Source organism: Rhinatrema bivittatum, chromosome 4 (assembly GCF_901001135.1).
Source record: "Rhinatrema bivittatum chromosome 4, aRhiBiv1.1, whole genome shotgun sequence".
NCBI classification, from domain to species: Eukaryota; Metazoa; Chordata; class Amphibia; order Gymnophiona; family Rhinatrematidae; genus Rhinatrema; species Rhinatrema bivittatum.
The window spans coordinates 310,725,513-310,738,683 of record NC_042618.1 but is presented as its reverse complement, the minus strand read 5'-3'; the positions used below and the strand labels follow the sequence as shown (position 1 = coordinate 310,738,683).

Genomic DNA, 13,171 nt, shown 5'->3' with positions numbered 1-13,171 from the left:
CCCACAGAGCTGCTGCTTAAAGGATAGCATCAGCATAGGAGTTTCTGAAGTGTATCAACAGGAGTTCCAGTTCTTATTGAAAAATATCTGCACACAGTTTGCAGGTATCATTTGGAAAGTGCACCGGGAGGGTCCCTTGTGAAGAGTATCTACTGCTAGGAAGTCTAGAATTATCACTAACTGTCTGTGATTTAATTCTATAATTTATTTCTCTATTGATGTACACTATTCAAAAGTGTGCCTACTGTGATTTTTCACCTACAATCAAGTTTACCAGTAAAAATGATTTATTTTTTAACAGCCCGTAGAGTGGTGCTAGGTTGTTACTGGACTGTTGCCGAAGACCTCCAGAAAAACACTAAGAGCTTTGGAAGATATTTGCTTTCCCCTGTTAAGATTTGCGGCCTGAGGGGAGCCCTTGCGAGCCGCGGCACTCACCCTTGTCAGCCCTGACATTGTCAGCAGCATGCTGCGGCCAGGATGCTACCTATGGCTGGGCTTCTTTCATGTGGCGCAGGACGCTGCCTTGACCGTCGCCACCCATCTGGGCTTCCTTAGGAGCGTGCACACACGATGTTCCCCCCTTTTAAAGGGCCAATAGTGGAAACTAAATGTCAGAAGGGACTTCTATGCGTATTGCCAGTGTTCCGGACTCCTGCGTGCCTTGCCTCTTCCAGGCATTTCCTCCAGCCTTGCCTCATATTCCTTACTTGTCTTGTCCAGTAGTCTTCAGTGTGTCTTCTTCCATCCTTAACTTGCCTCTTCAGATCTTAACTTTTTGTTTTGGCCTGGCCAACAATTGCCTGTCACCTGGCCCCGGCCCCTTGCCTGGAACTAACTACGTTTACCTGCCACCTGGATCTGACCCCTTGTCTGGAACGAAACTATTTTTTCTAGCTGCCTGCCCCAACCTTGGCCAGTCTCTGACTCTGTTAGCCTGCTGACTGCCCTGACCCTGGCATGTATCTGGATTCTAGTTTTCACCATGCCCTAGGGACCCGCTTAAGAACTGCCAGTCTCCAAAACCCAAAGACTCAACCTGCGGGGGAGGCGGCCGGTAAAGGTGAAGCTCCAGGCTATCCCGCTACAGGGCACATTCGCCAGCTGCTGGCATAGGCCTCAGGGGTTTGCTTTCAAGGCTGTCAACTATGCCAGAGTATCAAGGGCTCAATCACCCACTACAGTGCACAGATTGCTGAGGCCATGAGCTTGGTGGACTCACCTCCTGCCTCTGCCATCGCCAGTCTAGCATACCAGCTTCAACAGCAGTAGGACCAGCTTAATACCATGGCTGGATATCTTCAAAGCATCGTGGCTCGGCCTGTTCCAGCTCCCGCCCCAGCACCCACCTTGTGACCTGCTACTCCCACGCTTCACCTGCCTCTGCCTCTGAGGTACGATGGGGATCCTCTGAAATGTAGAAGCTTTCTCAATCAATGTTTGATGCAATTCGACCTACAGGCATCCTTGTTTCTGACAGACAGAGTTAATGTAACATATATCCTTTCCTTGCTTGGCAGCACTGCACTGGCTTGAGCCTCATCCCTTTTGAAAAGGGATTATCTGCTTCTGAGAAACCTGGCACACTTCCTGCAGGAGTTCTGGCAAATATTTGCCCAGTTGCACAACTTCCAAGGTATCTGAACTCATACAGATTAGGTAAGGCTCTTGGTCAGTGGGGGAATATGTGGTGCATTTCTGTACCCTGGTCTCTGAACTCCATTGGGGCAGTGATAGCCTGATTGCAATCTTTTGACAAAGACTCTTGGAGTGCATTAAAGACGAACTGGCTGCCTGAGACCTGCTGGATACCTTGGAGGGCTTGATTAGCCAAGCCAAACTACTAGACCTAAGGTTGCAGGAATGGGCCAAAGAAAGAACCTTGGCTCGTGTCCCACCTACCTTGCTCTGAATTTCCAACATCCTATAGCCATCCGCTCTCTTCCAGAGTCAGGATCTGAGCTAGTAGAAGCCATGTAGGTGGATTGTTTCAAGCTCTCAGTCGAGGAGAAGCAGAGGTGCCATAATCTTAACCTCTGCTTATACTGCGCTACAACTGGGCATTTTGCAAATGGAAAAGCCAAGGACCTAGACATGGTGGGTGAGGCCACCCTAAGTCATCCCTGAACCTCTCTACAACTCTTAGTCCCAATACATCAATCTCTTGAGGACATTCTTGTCAATGCTCTCATCTTCCTGGATACCGGCACTGGAGGCAGCTTTATCCACGAGGCTGTGGTCTAACGCTATTACATACCCATGATTCCCTTGGACATCCCGTTCTCTATTTCTATTTACAGAGAAACCCTGCCTGAACAAGTTACAAGAGCCCTGTTGTTAATGGTCCCAGGGAGCTCAGATGAGAGAGAGAGAGCACAAGCCTAGCCTAGCCATAATGTCCTCTCCCTAGATAGGTATTTGTATCCCTAAGGGAGGCCCACCTAGTAACGAGAGGTGAGGTTTAGGTATTGGTATAGGGGGTTAGGGGCCACTTTGACATTCAATGTGAGACGTACGAACAGAACAGTGGTCTCTTGTGAAGATTTGATGACCTACGGAGTGAGGAAACTCACCCAAAGATGAGATTTGTGCAATGTTCTCTCCACTTAGCTTGATGTTACCCAGGTAGAGTGTCCATCAAGCTAGGTTGAGAGAACCTAGCTTGATGGTCTCTCTCTCTCTCTCTCTCTCTCTCTCCCTCTCCCTCCCTCCCCCTCCCTCCCGCCCCTCCAGGAGCTTCAAATCTACTAAGGTTGAGAGAACCTTGCACAAAGCTTCTCCCTCCCTCGGGAGCTTCAAATCTACTAAAACAGGCCTTTCAGGTGACATCGCGAAATGCGATAAAACCTTACCACCCTGTAATGCAAGCTCTTTTTCAAATTTGCATCGCACCATACGATATGGTGCTATCGCATGCGGTAAGGGCCTATCGCATGCGTTAACGGGGCTTTTCGCATGCGATAAGCCCTTAACGCATGCGAAAACGCCTTAGCGCATTTTGATAAATGACCCCCTAAGGTTGTTATCAGTCTAATCACATTAAGTAAACGCATGAATAATAAGATCCTGTTTAGTTTCAGAAGGCAGGAAGGAGTAAAAAGGGTCAACTGATATGTCCATTATACCACTGTTATACATTGTGTGGTATGTGAATGGCCAAATATGTCAGTGGAAGTATGTGTGTGTGTGTGTATGATTGGGCCTTTCCTCATGCATGTGTGTCACTCTCAATTTGTGACTGTACCCACATTTTAGGTCAAGTATCCACAGGACCATGCTCATGTCAGTATCTTCTCACTGTCTACTGGCACTCCTGTCTGTGCCAGCTTTTATGGGGAGTAGTGATTGTTTCTTTTTTCATTTCCCCTTCATAAATTTTTCTGGAGTTGTGCACCAAAATTAGTAACCTAACTTTCTATCCTAGATGCAGCTGCATGTGGGTTTCTGAATGTAGTATATTGTAAAATATGTTGAGATGCTGTGCGGATGACAGAGGCAGTATTATATAAATGTTGCTTTTTATTATAACAGAGAAATAAAAAAATCTGTACACTTTTTTAAACTGAACATTATTGTAAAAATATGTGTCTGCTTTTATTGTCTCTGTTGTGCCACTTTGTTTCTTATGTCTTCCAGTGGACCATTTCCTGTTCAATCTAGTTCTGATCTGATTACATTTTCTATCCTTCCCCTGATATGATCACATTTCCTGTCTTATCTGTTATCCTCACAATCATGTTTTCTGTGCTGTATGCCTCACAGGAGATTACTGAGCAGTGCTACTGCTATTGGAAAGATGATGGACATCCTTCAGCTTTACATCTCTGTTCTTTCCCATAGGATGCCAATGTGACGATACACACAGATAACCCAGACCTTACACCCTGCTTCCAGAACACGCTGCTGGCATGGATCCCCTGTATTTACTTGTGGGCAGTGTTACCCTTTTACCTGATCTACCTCAAATACAACAGAAAGGGCTACATCGTGCTCTCCAGACTCAACAGGGTCAAAACGGTGAGGGCCATTTCTATATTACCTCCTTTTTGTAGTTACGTAAGAAAAGAAATATACAAAGCTATACTGCAAATGGAAGTGGGCAGTGTTTGCCTTGTGGATCAATGGTTAATGTTTTGAATAGACCATGGAAGAACTAGGTTCCACTTCGGGCAGAGGCTGGATAGTTTCATGAGACATTTTGTTCAAGCAGTCTGCAAAAATGCAGCTTTGGAAGTAGATCTCTCTGAACGTCACTCTGCTTTCTGTGTCATAAGAGGGCGCTGCGTTGATTGGCATATGCTGTGTATAGGAAACCATGTACTGTAGGAGCACTGGAGAAATACCGGCAGCTGCACATAATATGAGTAACCAGGTCTAACGCTTCTCCCGTGCCCATCCCTTCACAAAACAATACAATAAATACACGTACAAATGAGTGGGGTCAAACAGGCCACAGCTTTATTACAAGTAACTACCAGGAGCCTGAGCCAAATGTAAAATAACCAACCCACAGCGCCCATCCACCACCAACCAGCAAGATGGGCACCATCAGGCTACCCAGCCTATAGATTAATATCAATAACAATAAACATACCCACAACTCCTGCCACCTCCCAGCAAGGAGCCATGCATGTAGACCCCTACCACAGTCCAGCAAGGAGCCATATGTAGAACTGCACCCAGTTGTTCTCCTAGAAATCCCTGACATGACCACCATCAAGTCAGCCAGCCGTTTAACCAGACAGAACCCCCAATCAGCTCGGGCTACCTGCCACAGTTACAGGTAGGAACTACCTGTGACCCCCAAAGGTGCGACCAGGATCCCCATGAACAGTGACTTCCAAGGCCTCCTGCTATGTATTCAGAAATAAGTCCAAGCTAATAAAGGACAGGTGAACACCATCCCCCCGAAACCGCTAGGACCCATGACCAATCATGTCTAATATAGTAGCCTCCCATTGCAACCAGCGAGGAACCAATCTGCTGATTGGCCTTGGCTTGTCTAAGACGCCATATTTTCTTAGCAATCTCAGTAGACCTTGGAATTATGTCAGACCAGCAAATTACAGCAGCAGGCAATCGAATTGAAATAGATATCAAGTCCTTTCTAACCAAACTGATGGACTTGCAGCCAGGCATCTTGCCCCAATCATTACCTCCAAGAAATAAACAAACAAGCCCGAGATGCAGGCAAGAAATCAGCTCATCCCAACGCATACCTCTACGCCCCATCCAAAAAACATTCACCCCATAACACCCCAAGTCCAGCTGTATCCCATACAGACTCTCACAAGCATGCGTATAGGCCCAAATGGTATATAAATGGCCTACTATCCATGTCGAAGTCCCCCAGCATGCAGAACCTGCATGCTGGGGGACCAGTCTGCCCAGCTCCTTGCTGGGCAGACTGGATGGGCCGTTTGATCTTCTTCTGCCATCATTTCTATGTTTCTAAATTAGTACGATAAACAGATTAAGGAGCCCCAGGACGAAAATACCCTACAAAGGCGTCAGACTTCCACCGCCTAATTTTTTGAATTACACCGCCTGACAATCCAGAGGAAACCGCAGACATTGCGGTCCTGATCCGGAATGAATGGGTCCTGAACGTCCGACGCCCAGACCGAGCGTGGTCGGACCTGAACGTAAGACTATCTCAAACTGATATTTAGTCAAAGGACACAAGTCGCAATGGACCAAAAATTGAGAACCCTCAACTGGGTGAATTTTCCTAAAGGCAACAGAATTAGCCACCAGACAGGGACAGATCAGAGTACTACCAAAACACCCCTACCACCCTGATCCGTTTTTGATCTGTATAACAGCGTCACTACCCAATGTAATGTGCTGAGCTAACAAGCCAGAAAACTCTGCCCCTTTAGTCACCTTGGCAACAAGTTCGCTAACTCAGAAAGCTCCGAAAAAGACAAGCATGACCGCTAGACGTAACAAACAACATTCATATTGTGAATTGCAAATACTCACTAACACATCCCATAACCTGATCAAGATATCATGGATTCCGAGGCGCTGTCTGATTCACACACACAGCCTCGGGACACCCCAGTAACAATCAGCGAACCAAAAATCTCCCCATAGGAAAACCCCAACCATGAACCTGCATAAAAAAGGAAAACCCCAATAACTGCCTGGAAACTGAAGCCTTTGAGACCCCACCAGCTTTCGGTTTTTCAATAAATTGCAAGAGGCATACATCAGAAACTGGACCCCACTGCCAACCCAAACCTGCAAGGAAGGGGGGAATACCACCTTGTCAGCTTCTTTAACATAACTGTTTCAGGTGGAAGGGGCTAGGGATGCCCGGAGCAGCTTCCATGCTTCCGGGAACCATAGTTCCATAGGAAAGGCAGTATTGATGCTCCGCACTGAATCTGCTTCTGGAGCAAGCTTCCGAAATAAGGCCCACTTGCAATGAGAAAGAGAATCAGCCAAATCATTAGACATCCTGGGCACATGACAAACCCACATAGTAATATTCAACCCTGTGCAACTCAACACACATTTTCGCAACAGGTCTGAAAATAACATACATTTTACTGATCGCTTATTGATAACCTCAACCACTCCTAGGTTATCACACCAGAAAACTAACTTCTTGTCCCTCAGATGTGAGCTCCAAAGAAAGACAGAAACCACAATTGGAAACAGCTCCAAAAAGGTGATATTCTTTGAAGTACCAGAAGACTTCCAATTCTCAGGCCAAGAAGCAGCACACCAAGAACCCTGACAATAAGCACAGAAACCTGTCGAACCTGTCGCATCAGTATACAACTCCAAGTCATGATCAGACAATGACTTGGATTGCCACAGCAAACAACCATTAAAATCTGACAAAAAATGATTCCGTACGTGCAAGTCCTCACGCATCTTTTGCATAATTCGTTTGTGGTGACTGCTCTTCCTCACACTAGCCATAGCAAAAGATAACGTGTGCAGAAAAACTCTACCCATGGAAGTCACACGACATACAAAATTCAGACTACCCACCAGGAATTGCATCTGTCGCAAAGTCAACTTCTTACAAAGAAGCGCCCTCCCCAGCAGACCCTTCAAAACCTCTACCTTCTCCATAGGCAACCGCAAGATTATTTCCACTGAATCCAACTCAATCCCCAGGAAGACCAATCGAATGCAGGGGCCCTCAGTCTTGCCTTCTGCACTAGGCATACCGAATGAAGAGGCAATATCCTGAAAACACCGCAACAACTGCGCACAAACTATTGAAGACGCCCCACCCACAAACAAGGAGTCATCCAAGTAGTGAACTATGTTCAGTGTTCCTGGACATTCTGCAACGTCCAATGGACAATAGTACTGAAAGCCTTGAAATAAGCACATGCAATCGAGCACCCCATAAGCAAGCATTTATCAAAATTAAAATCCGTCATTAAAGCGGAAACCTAACAAAGGGAAATTATCTGTATGAATCGGGAGCAGCCGGAAGGCCGACTCCATGTTAACCTTAATCATCAGGGCCCCCCATCCGCAACATCGAACCTTGTTCACAGCTGAATCAAAAGAAGAATACCGTACAGTACACAGATCCTGCTAATTGAAGTCATTAACAGAATTACCCTCCAGAAACGAGAGATTATGAATCAGGCAAAATTTCCCAGTTTCCTTCTTTGGAACCACCGATAAAGGCGACAAAACCATTCCGTGGAATGTAGGATTTGTGAAAGGACCAGCAATTCTTCCCACCTCAAACTCCCCGCACAACTTGTCGCCAGCAATGTGTGCCAGCTTCCGAACTGAAGGACAATTTTGTCCACCACCAACTCCAACTGGATCTGCAAAAGGGATTTGGAAACCAAATTCAAATCCACAAAACAAGAAAAGGGCAACCTCCACCTTCAGATACACCAGGGCAACAAGGCAGCAACATGAAAAGGACTCACTTAGGAGTACCTTTTGCAGTGGCCCCTCCGACAGATCCATCGCCAGACCGCTTAGAACATTTGGAGGCTGTATGGCCAGCCCTGCAACTCGAACACACATGCCTGAATGCAAGCGGAACACACATGCCTGAATGCAAGCGGAACGATTGAACCACCAACACATATCAAGGAAGCCAGTCCCAGATCGACCTGTGCTGGCTGGTGCGGGTCCTGAACAAAAGGACCGCCCACCCAATCCACTAACTGCTCCACCCGCATTACCTCCCGAAGAGGACAGAACCTTAGTATTCATCTGCGTCAACCAGAGTCCTACATCCTGTGTGCCCATGACATGAGTTTGTTCTCCATCCGATTGCAGAAACACTCATCATAGTTGAGCCAAGACCACCCCTCATATTCTCTGCTCGTGGCCAAAATAGTATTTGTATAAGCCATACTGAGACGGATTGTGATGCCCAACCACACTAGCCAACTGAAGAAAGAATTTAATCCAATTAAGAACGTTGCGCGCCACCTTCTTTTGAGTCCCCGGAAATCGCTCGATGATCCCCTTCTTCTTCCTCTCGCTTCCCTCTGTGGCCCTCCAATAGCTGAAAGATATCTATCTACTTACTCTGCCTAATTTTCTTCCTAAGGGACCTAGACACAGCCTCCCACAAATCCAAAAAGTTTACCAACGCAGGAGCCCCCCTATCATTCCCTTTTTCCCCTAGCCCCACTGTAGCTACAGTTGAAGTAACTGAAGAACCAGAAAGTGAAGAAGAGGAGGATGAGGAATCAGAAGAGCTGGATCTAGTGTACTTCTTCTTCCATTTAGACTTGTCTCACTTCTTTACCTCCGAAGGATCACCTACACCATCCCCAGGGGCTGAAGACTCCAAACCCCTGACCGCGGGCACCACAACAGGTTCAGCAGAAACATCACCCGCTCTACCAAGATCAGCAGATGACTCACCATGCTGATCGCCACCAAGGTCAATCTCTGTAGAAGCCGGGATCGAAGAACCAGTCACATTGGTCGCCGCAGACACTGGCTCATTACGCCATCCTTCTCACCGCGAGAGACCCAGGCCATCCAATGACTCACGTGCAGGATGTATCTGCGAAAGAAAAGGGGCCGCAGAAACAGCAGGCCCAAAAGATCCAGCTGACCCCGTGCCCCCAGGGGACCCCCAAGGAAAATCAGCAAATGGGGCCCAATCCATAAAGTAACCTGGAGCAGTTCGCCAAGGACCCTGCCCCGCGGATCCAAGAACGGTATCACCTGCATCCAAAGCAGGATGCCTAAAACCTGAAGAGGTACCCCAATTCACACAGAGAAGGCAATCTTCCCTGTGGACAGGGCCCTAACCAAGTAGCAGAGGAACCTTCACCTCCAGCCGAGAAGTATGGTCCCCAATTGTCCAAAGAACCTCTGAAATTCGCCGATGAACCGCCAGCCCCACACCCCCAATCAACAGAAAAACTGGCACCCATAGCTGATCCAGCCCTATCCTCTCCCACTGAGGCTTCCCCACCTGGACGAGGAGCCCACCATGCACGAGGCCCACCCGACTCCGACCGCACATTCAGGCTGCGAATTAGACTCGCCCCACTCCGTTCGAGAGCCACCTGCACCCCCAGTGCTGGGTCTGTGCTGTGGATAAGGACCCAAACCAGAAGCTCTCCCTTTTGTTACAACAGCAGCTGAAGCACTGACTGCTTCAGCTGTGGACAGCTTTGGATGCCTCGTGGTAGCAGGAGCAGCTGTGGATGGCTGAGGCTCAGAAACCTTGCGAGAAGCAGTGAGAGTAGGCCTGAGACAAGGCCTCATTGCCGAGGCAGAAGAAGCCTTTTCCGCAGCCAAAGACCTGCGACTGCGCACCCGTGAGAGAGCACAACGACCCCTCGAAGCAGTGCGAGCACCAGCACCCTTGGACATGGGCAGAGCAGGCATGGCCGCGCCGCTCCGACTTCCCTCAGCTGATTGTACGCTGTTAAAGTCACTCACTGCAAGGAGGTCCGGTACAAGCGCCAACTGCGTTGTAATGATCGCGTCACCACGGGACACTGCCGCCGATGAAAATTGCTGACCACCGCTCTCCTCGGGATCGCAGCCTCCTCCGAATCCATGGAGCAATCGCAACAGGGCACTCTGAGATGTAGTGGCAACAGCAGGCAAGTGCACTTGCACTGCTGTGCACAACCCCCAAATAAGCCAAACTCTAACCACTACCCAACTATCCCAGCATGCAGGAACCAGTCTTTTCCCTGCTTCCCAGTGGTTTGAATTCAAACCACAATCCCTGTCCTAACTGACTGAAAATCCAGTCCCACCAACCCTCCTCTCCCTTTCCCTTCCAAGCCAGGCCTGCTATCCATGCATTATGGCAAGAACCAGAGTGGGGAGAGGTGAAGAGACAGTCCACGTATAAGAGAGTAGAAAACAAACAAAAAAATAGGCTGAGATTGGCATCTATTGATAGAGAGGTTTGTGGTCCAATAACACAAGTGATGAACTCTTATTTCCTGATAATAACTTGTCGATGACAGCACGAGGATGAAAGATGGTTCTCAGAGATAAAAGACTCTCTAAAGTTTTAAATGTTCTAAGATTCTGAACTTTAGAGAATTGTAGTAGGAAATTGAATAAAGGAAACATGTTTGACATAGTTTAGATTTTGCTCAAGTTTTTAACATGGTATTTTATGAGAGGCTGATTCTTATACCAGGTGGGGTTTAATGATACTGGTGGCGATTTTCAAAAAGTATTTCTGCGGGTAAACAGGTGTTTATCCATGGAAAAAAAAAGCTTTTAAAATTGACCCCTCCTGCCCCAAGGGGGTAAAAGGGGCAGCACCAGGTGTGGGTTTAGGGTATGCCCAGTGAACTATTGCCTGGGAAGTTCATTTTGAAATCCCCGCAGGTTCTTTACCCTGTATATTTGGCAAGGTGTGCAGGGCAAAATATCTCTGTAGCAGCAGCCACCACAGGATTTTCACAGGGAAAACTCAGAGGGGAATTTCACTTGTAAAATTGGTCTGCAGGTTTGTGGGATACAGTACAAAGTACCCACATGCCTGCAAAGACCAAGAAGAGTTTAAAAAAAAATGGCCTCCCTGCTTGTGAGTGGCTAAGGACGTGACTGATAGGGAGGCTCCGTGATGTGAATCATAATTTGTGCATATCAACAATTTAAATAAAATAAAAAATTTGTTTTACAGGAATGCGCTGGGATCACTGCTATTTAATAGTTTCGTCAATGGTCTTCGTGAAAGGAATCTAACTGGTAACATTGCCATTATTTGCAGATGATGCCAAACAATCTCAAATTGTAACTTCACCTTAGGACTTACCATCCTGGTTTTACAAAGGAATGTAAATACTCGTAAAAATGGGCAGGTTATTGGCAAAAGAGTTTTAGTGCGGAGAAGTGTGGGCTGATAATCTATGGGCGCATGAGTAAACAGGAACAGTATGCTTTGAATTCAGCATTTCATGCTAACAATAATCCTATAAAGATCTGGACATACCAATTGATAATGAGTTCACAAAGCCAGGCATCGGCAGCCAAAGCTGTGCACATGTTGATGTGCATTCAGTTGAGGTTTGAGGACCAGGGGGAAATAACTAGTTCTGGATTTTAAGATAAACAAAATATTTAATTAATGATAAACCAAAGACACAGTATGCAAATAGATTCCAACAATGCTCCTTGCAAATATCTTGAAATCTGTACCTTCTTGAAGGACTTGAGGATCAGAATTTGCCATATTGCGATGGTGGTGATAGTTCATATGCAAAGTGAAATTTGAGGTGGAAAGAAAAAGTGATCCCGTTTGTTAGATTGTATGCAATGGACCTAATTTTATATGATGTCCTAAGCACTTCTCCATCTACAGACTAACTCATGAAATTTTGTTTAATTAAGATTTGTTTTTATCCATTTTTAGGTTCTGGGAATCCTGCTTTGGTGTGTGTGTTGGTCCGACCTCTTCTACTCTTTTCACGGACTTGTACAAAATAAAGCGCCTCCTCCTGTCTACTTCGTAACCCCACTAGTTCTTGGAATCACCATGGTTAGTAGGACTGCTGCAAATATAGTGTTCCACTGAAAGACATCTTTGGCAGCTCAACTACATGAGACCGCTCTCATTTCTATCATTAGAGATATCGTTTTGGCACGGTACAAGCCAATTTCAGTTTAGCCGTAAAGAAAAATTCAGTTTCAGGTTTGGACGTGGTGCAAATAACATGTGAAATCTGTGTGTAGTAGTAAGGAAAAGTTGAGAGACTGTGCAAAGAACTGCCAAAAAAAAATACAGTCTATGGCTAGATGTCTAACTAAAGTGCAGAGTTTTGAAATAATTATGTTTTGCCCAAGGATTTAATTTCGTGCAAATTCTGAAAGCAAAATTGAAATTGTTCAAGCAAAGAGATTGTGGAGAAAGCACTGGAGGACCTTTTCACAAGGTTTACATTTAAGGATTGGGCATAAGCATCCTCCCTCTAAGCGGTTTTTACACAAGACTTTTGCTTACATAATTTGTGTGCAGTGTGTTGCAAGCGTTGGGTATTATTGTATCTGTCCACCGCTTGTTTTCTGCAAATAAAGATGCCAGTACTGATACTCACATGCAGGATGAATGGTTTTGTTTGTTTTTTTGTTTTTGTTTAAGGGATCACAGGGCAAATTACTCAGTCGGAGCAAAAAAAGATGTCCGTACTCGGTACTGGCATGTATCCCCTGAAAAACAAACAAACCCCTGTTTCTACCTATGCTACAATAAATATATGAATGCTGTTATTTGCAGTAGTTTTTCACAATGCACAGGTGCCTAAAAAGTGAGTGGTTATGTGGGGTGGATTTGGGGGCAATGCAAAAGATAGGAATTTTAGGGGTAATTTTCACAACATAACAAAAATAATTTATTCCCAATGCAGTAAGCCAGTGGTTTGCTAATGTATCAGGAGTTTAAAAAAAAACCTTGCCAACCCAAAAATATGCACATGAAAATATGCTTAGGTATATAAAGCACGTCATCACCTCACTCCTCCAGACCTGCCCACTTTTTCAGTGGCTAAATCTAGCCCTCTATTAAAACTGTGTGGTTAGATTTAGCTGCTGTGAGGGAGGACATTTCCACCCTGTGGGTTCTAGCTGCCCAGCTCTGTAGTTATATATTGATCAACTGAACAGCAACAATGGCTGTTCTGTTCACTGCATATTTTGCTGTTTTTTCAAAGTATTTTTTTGATATTTATTTTTGTCA

The 13,171-nt window shown here is 45.9% G+C and overlaps 1 protein-coding gene across 3 annotated transcripts in view; it reads left to right on the top strand.

Moving 5' to 3' along the window:
• The window catches only part of ABCC3 (ATP binding cassette subfamily C member 3), a 475,864-nt gene that overhangs the window by 77,546 nt on the left and 385,147 nt on the right, over positions 1 to 13,171 (top strand). For all 3 annotated transcript variants that reach the window (XM_029600255.1, XM_029600254.1, XM_029600256.1), the window contains exons 2-3: positions 3,841 to 4,017; positions 11,852 to 11,977. In XM_029600255.1, coding sequence (XP_029456115.1) covers positions 3,841 to 4,017; positions 11,852 to 11,977 — 303 coding nt within the window. The remainder of the gene's footprint in view (positions 1 to 3,840; positions 4,018 to 11,851; positions 11,978 to 13,171) is intronic.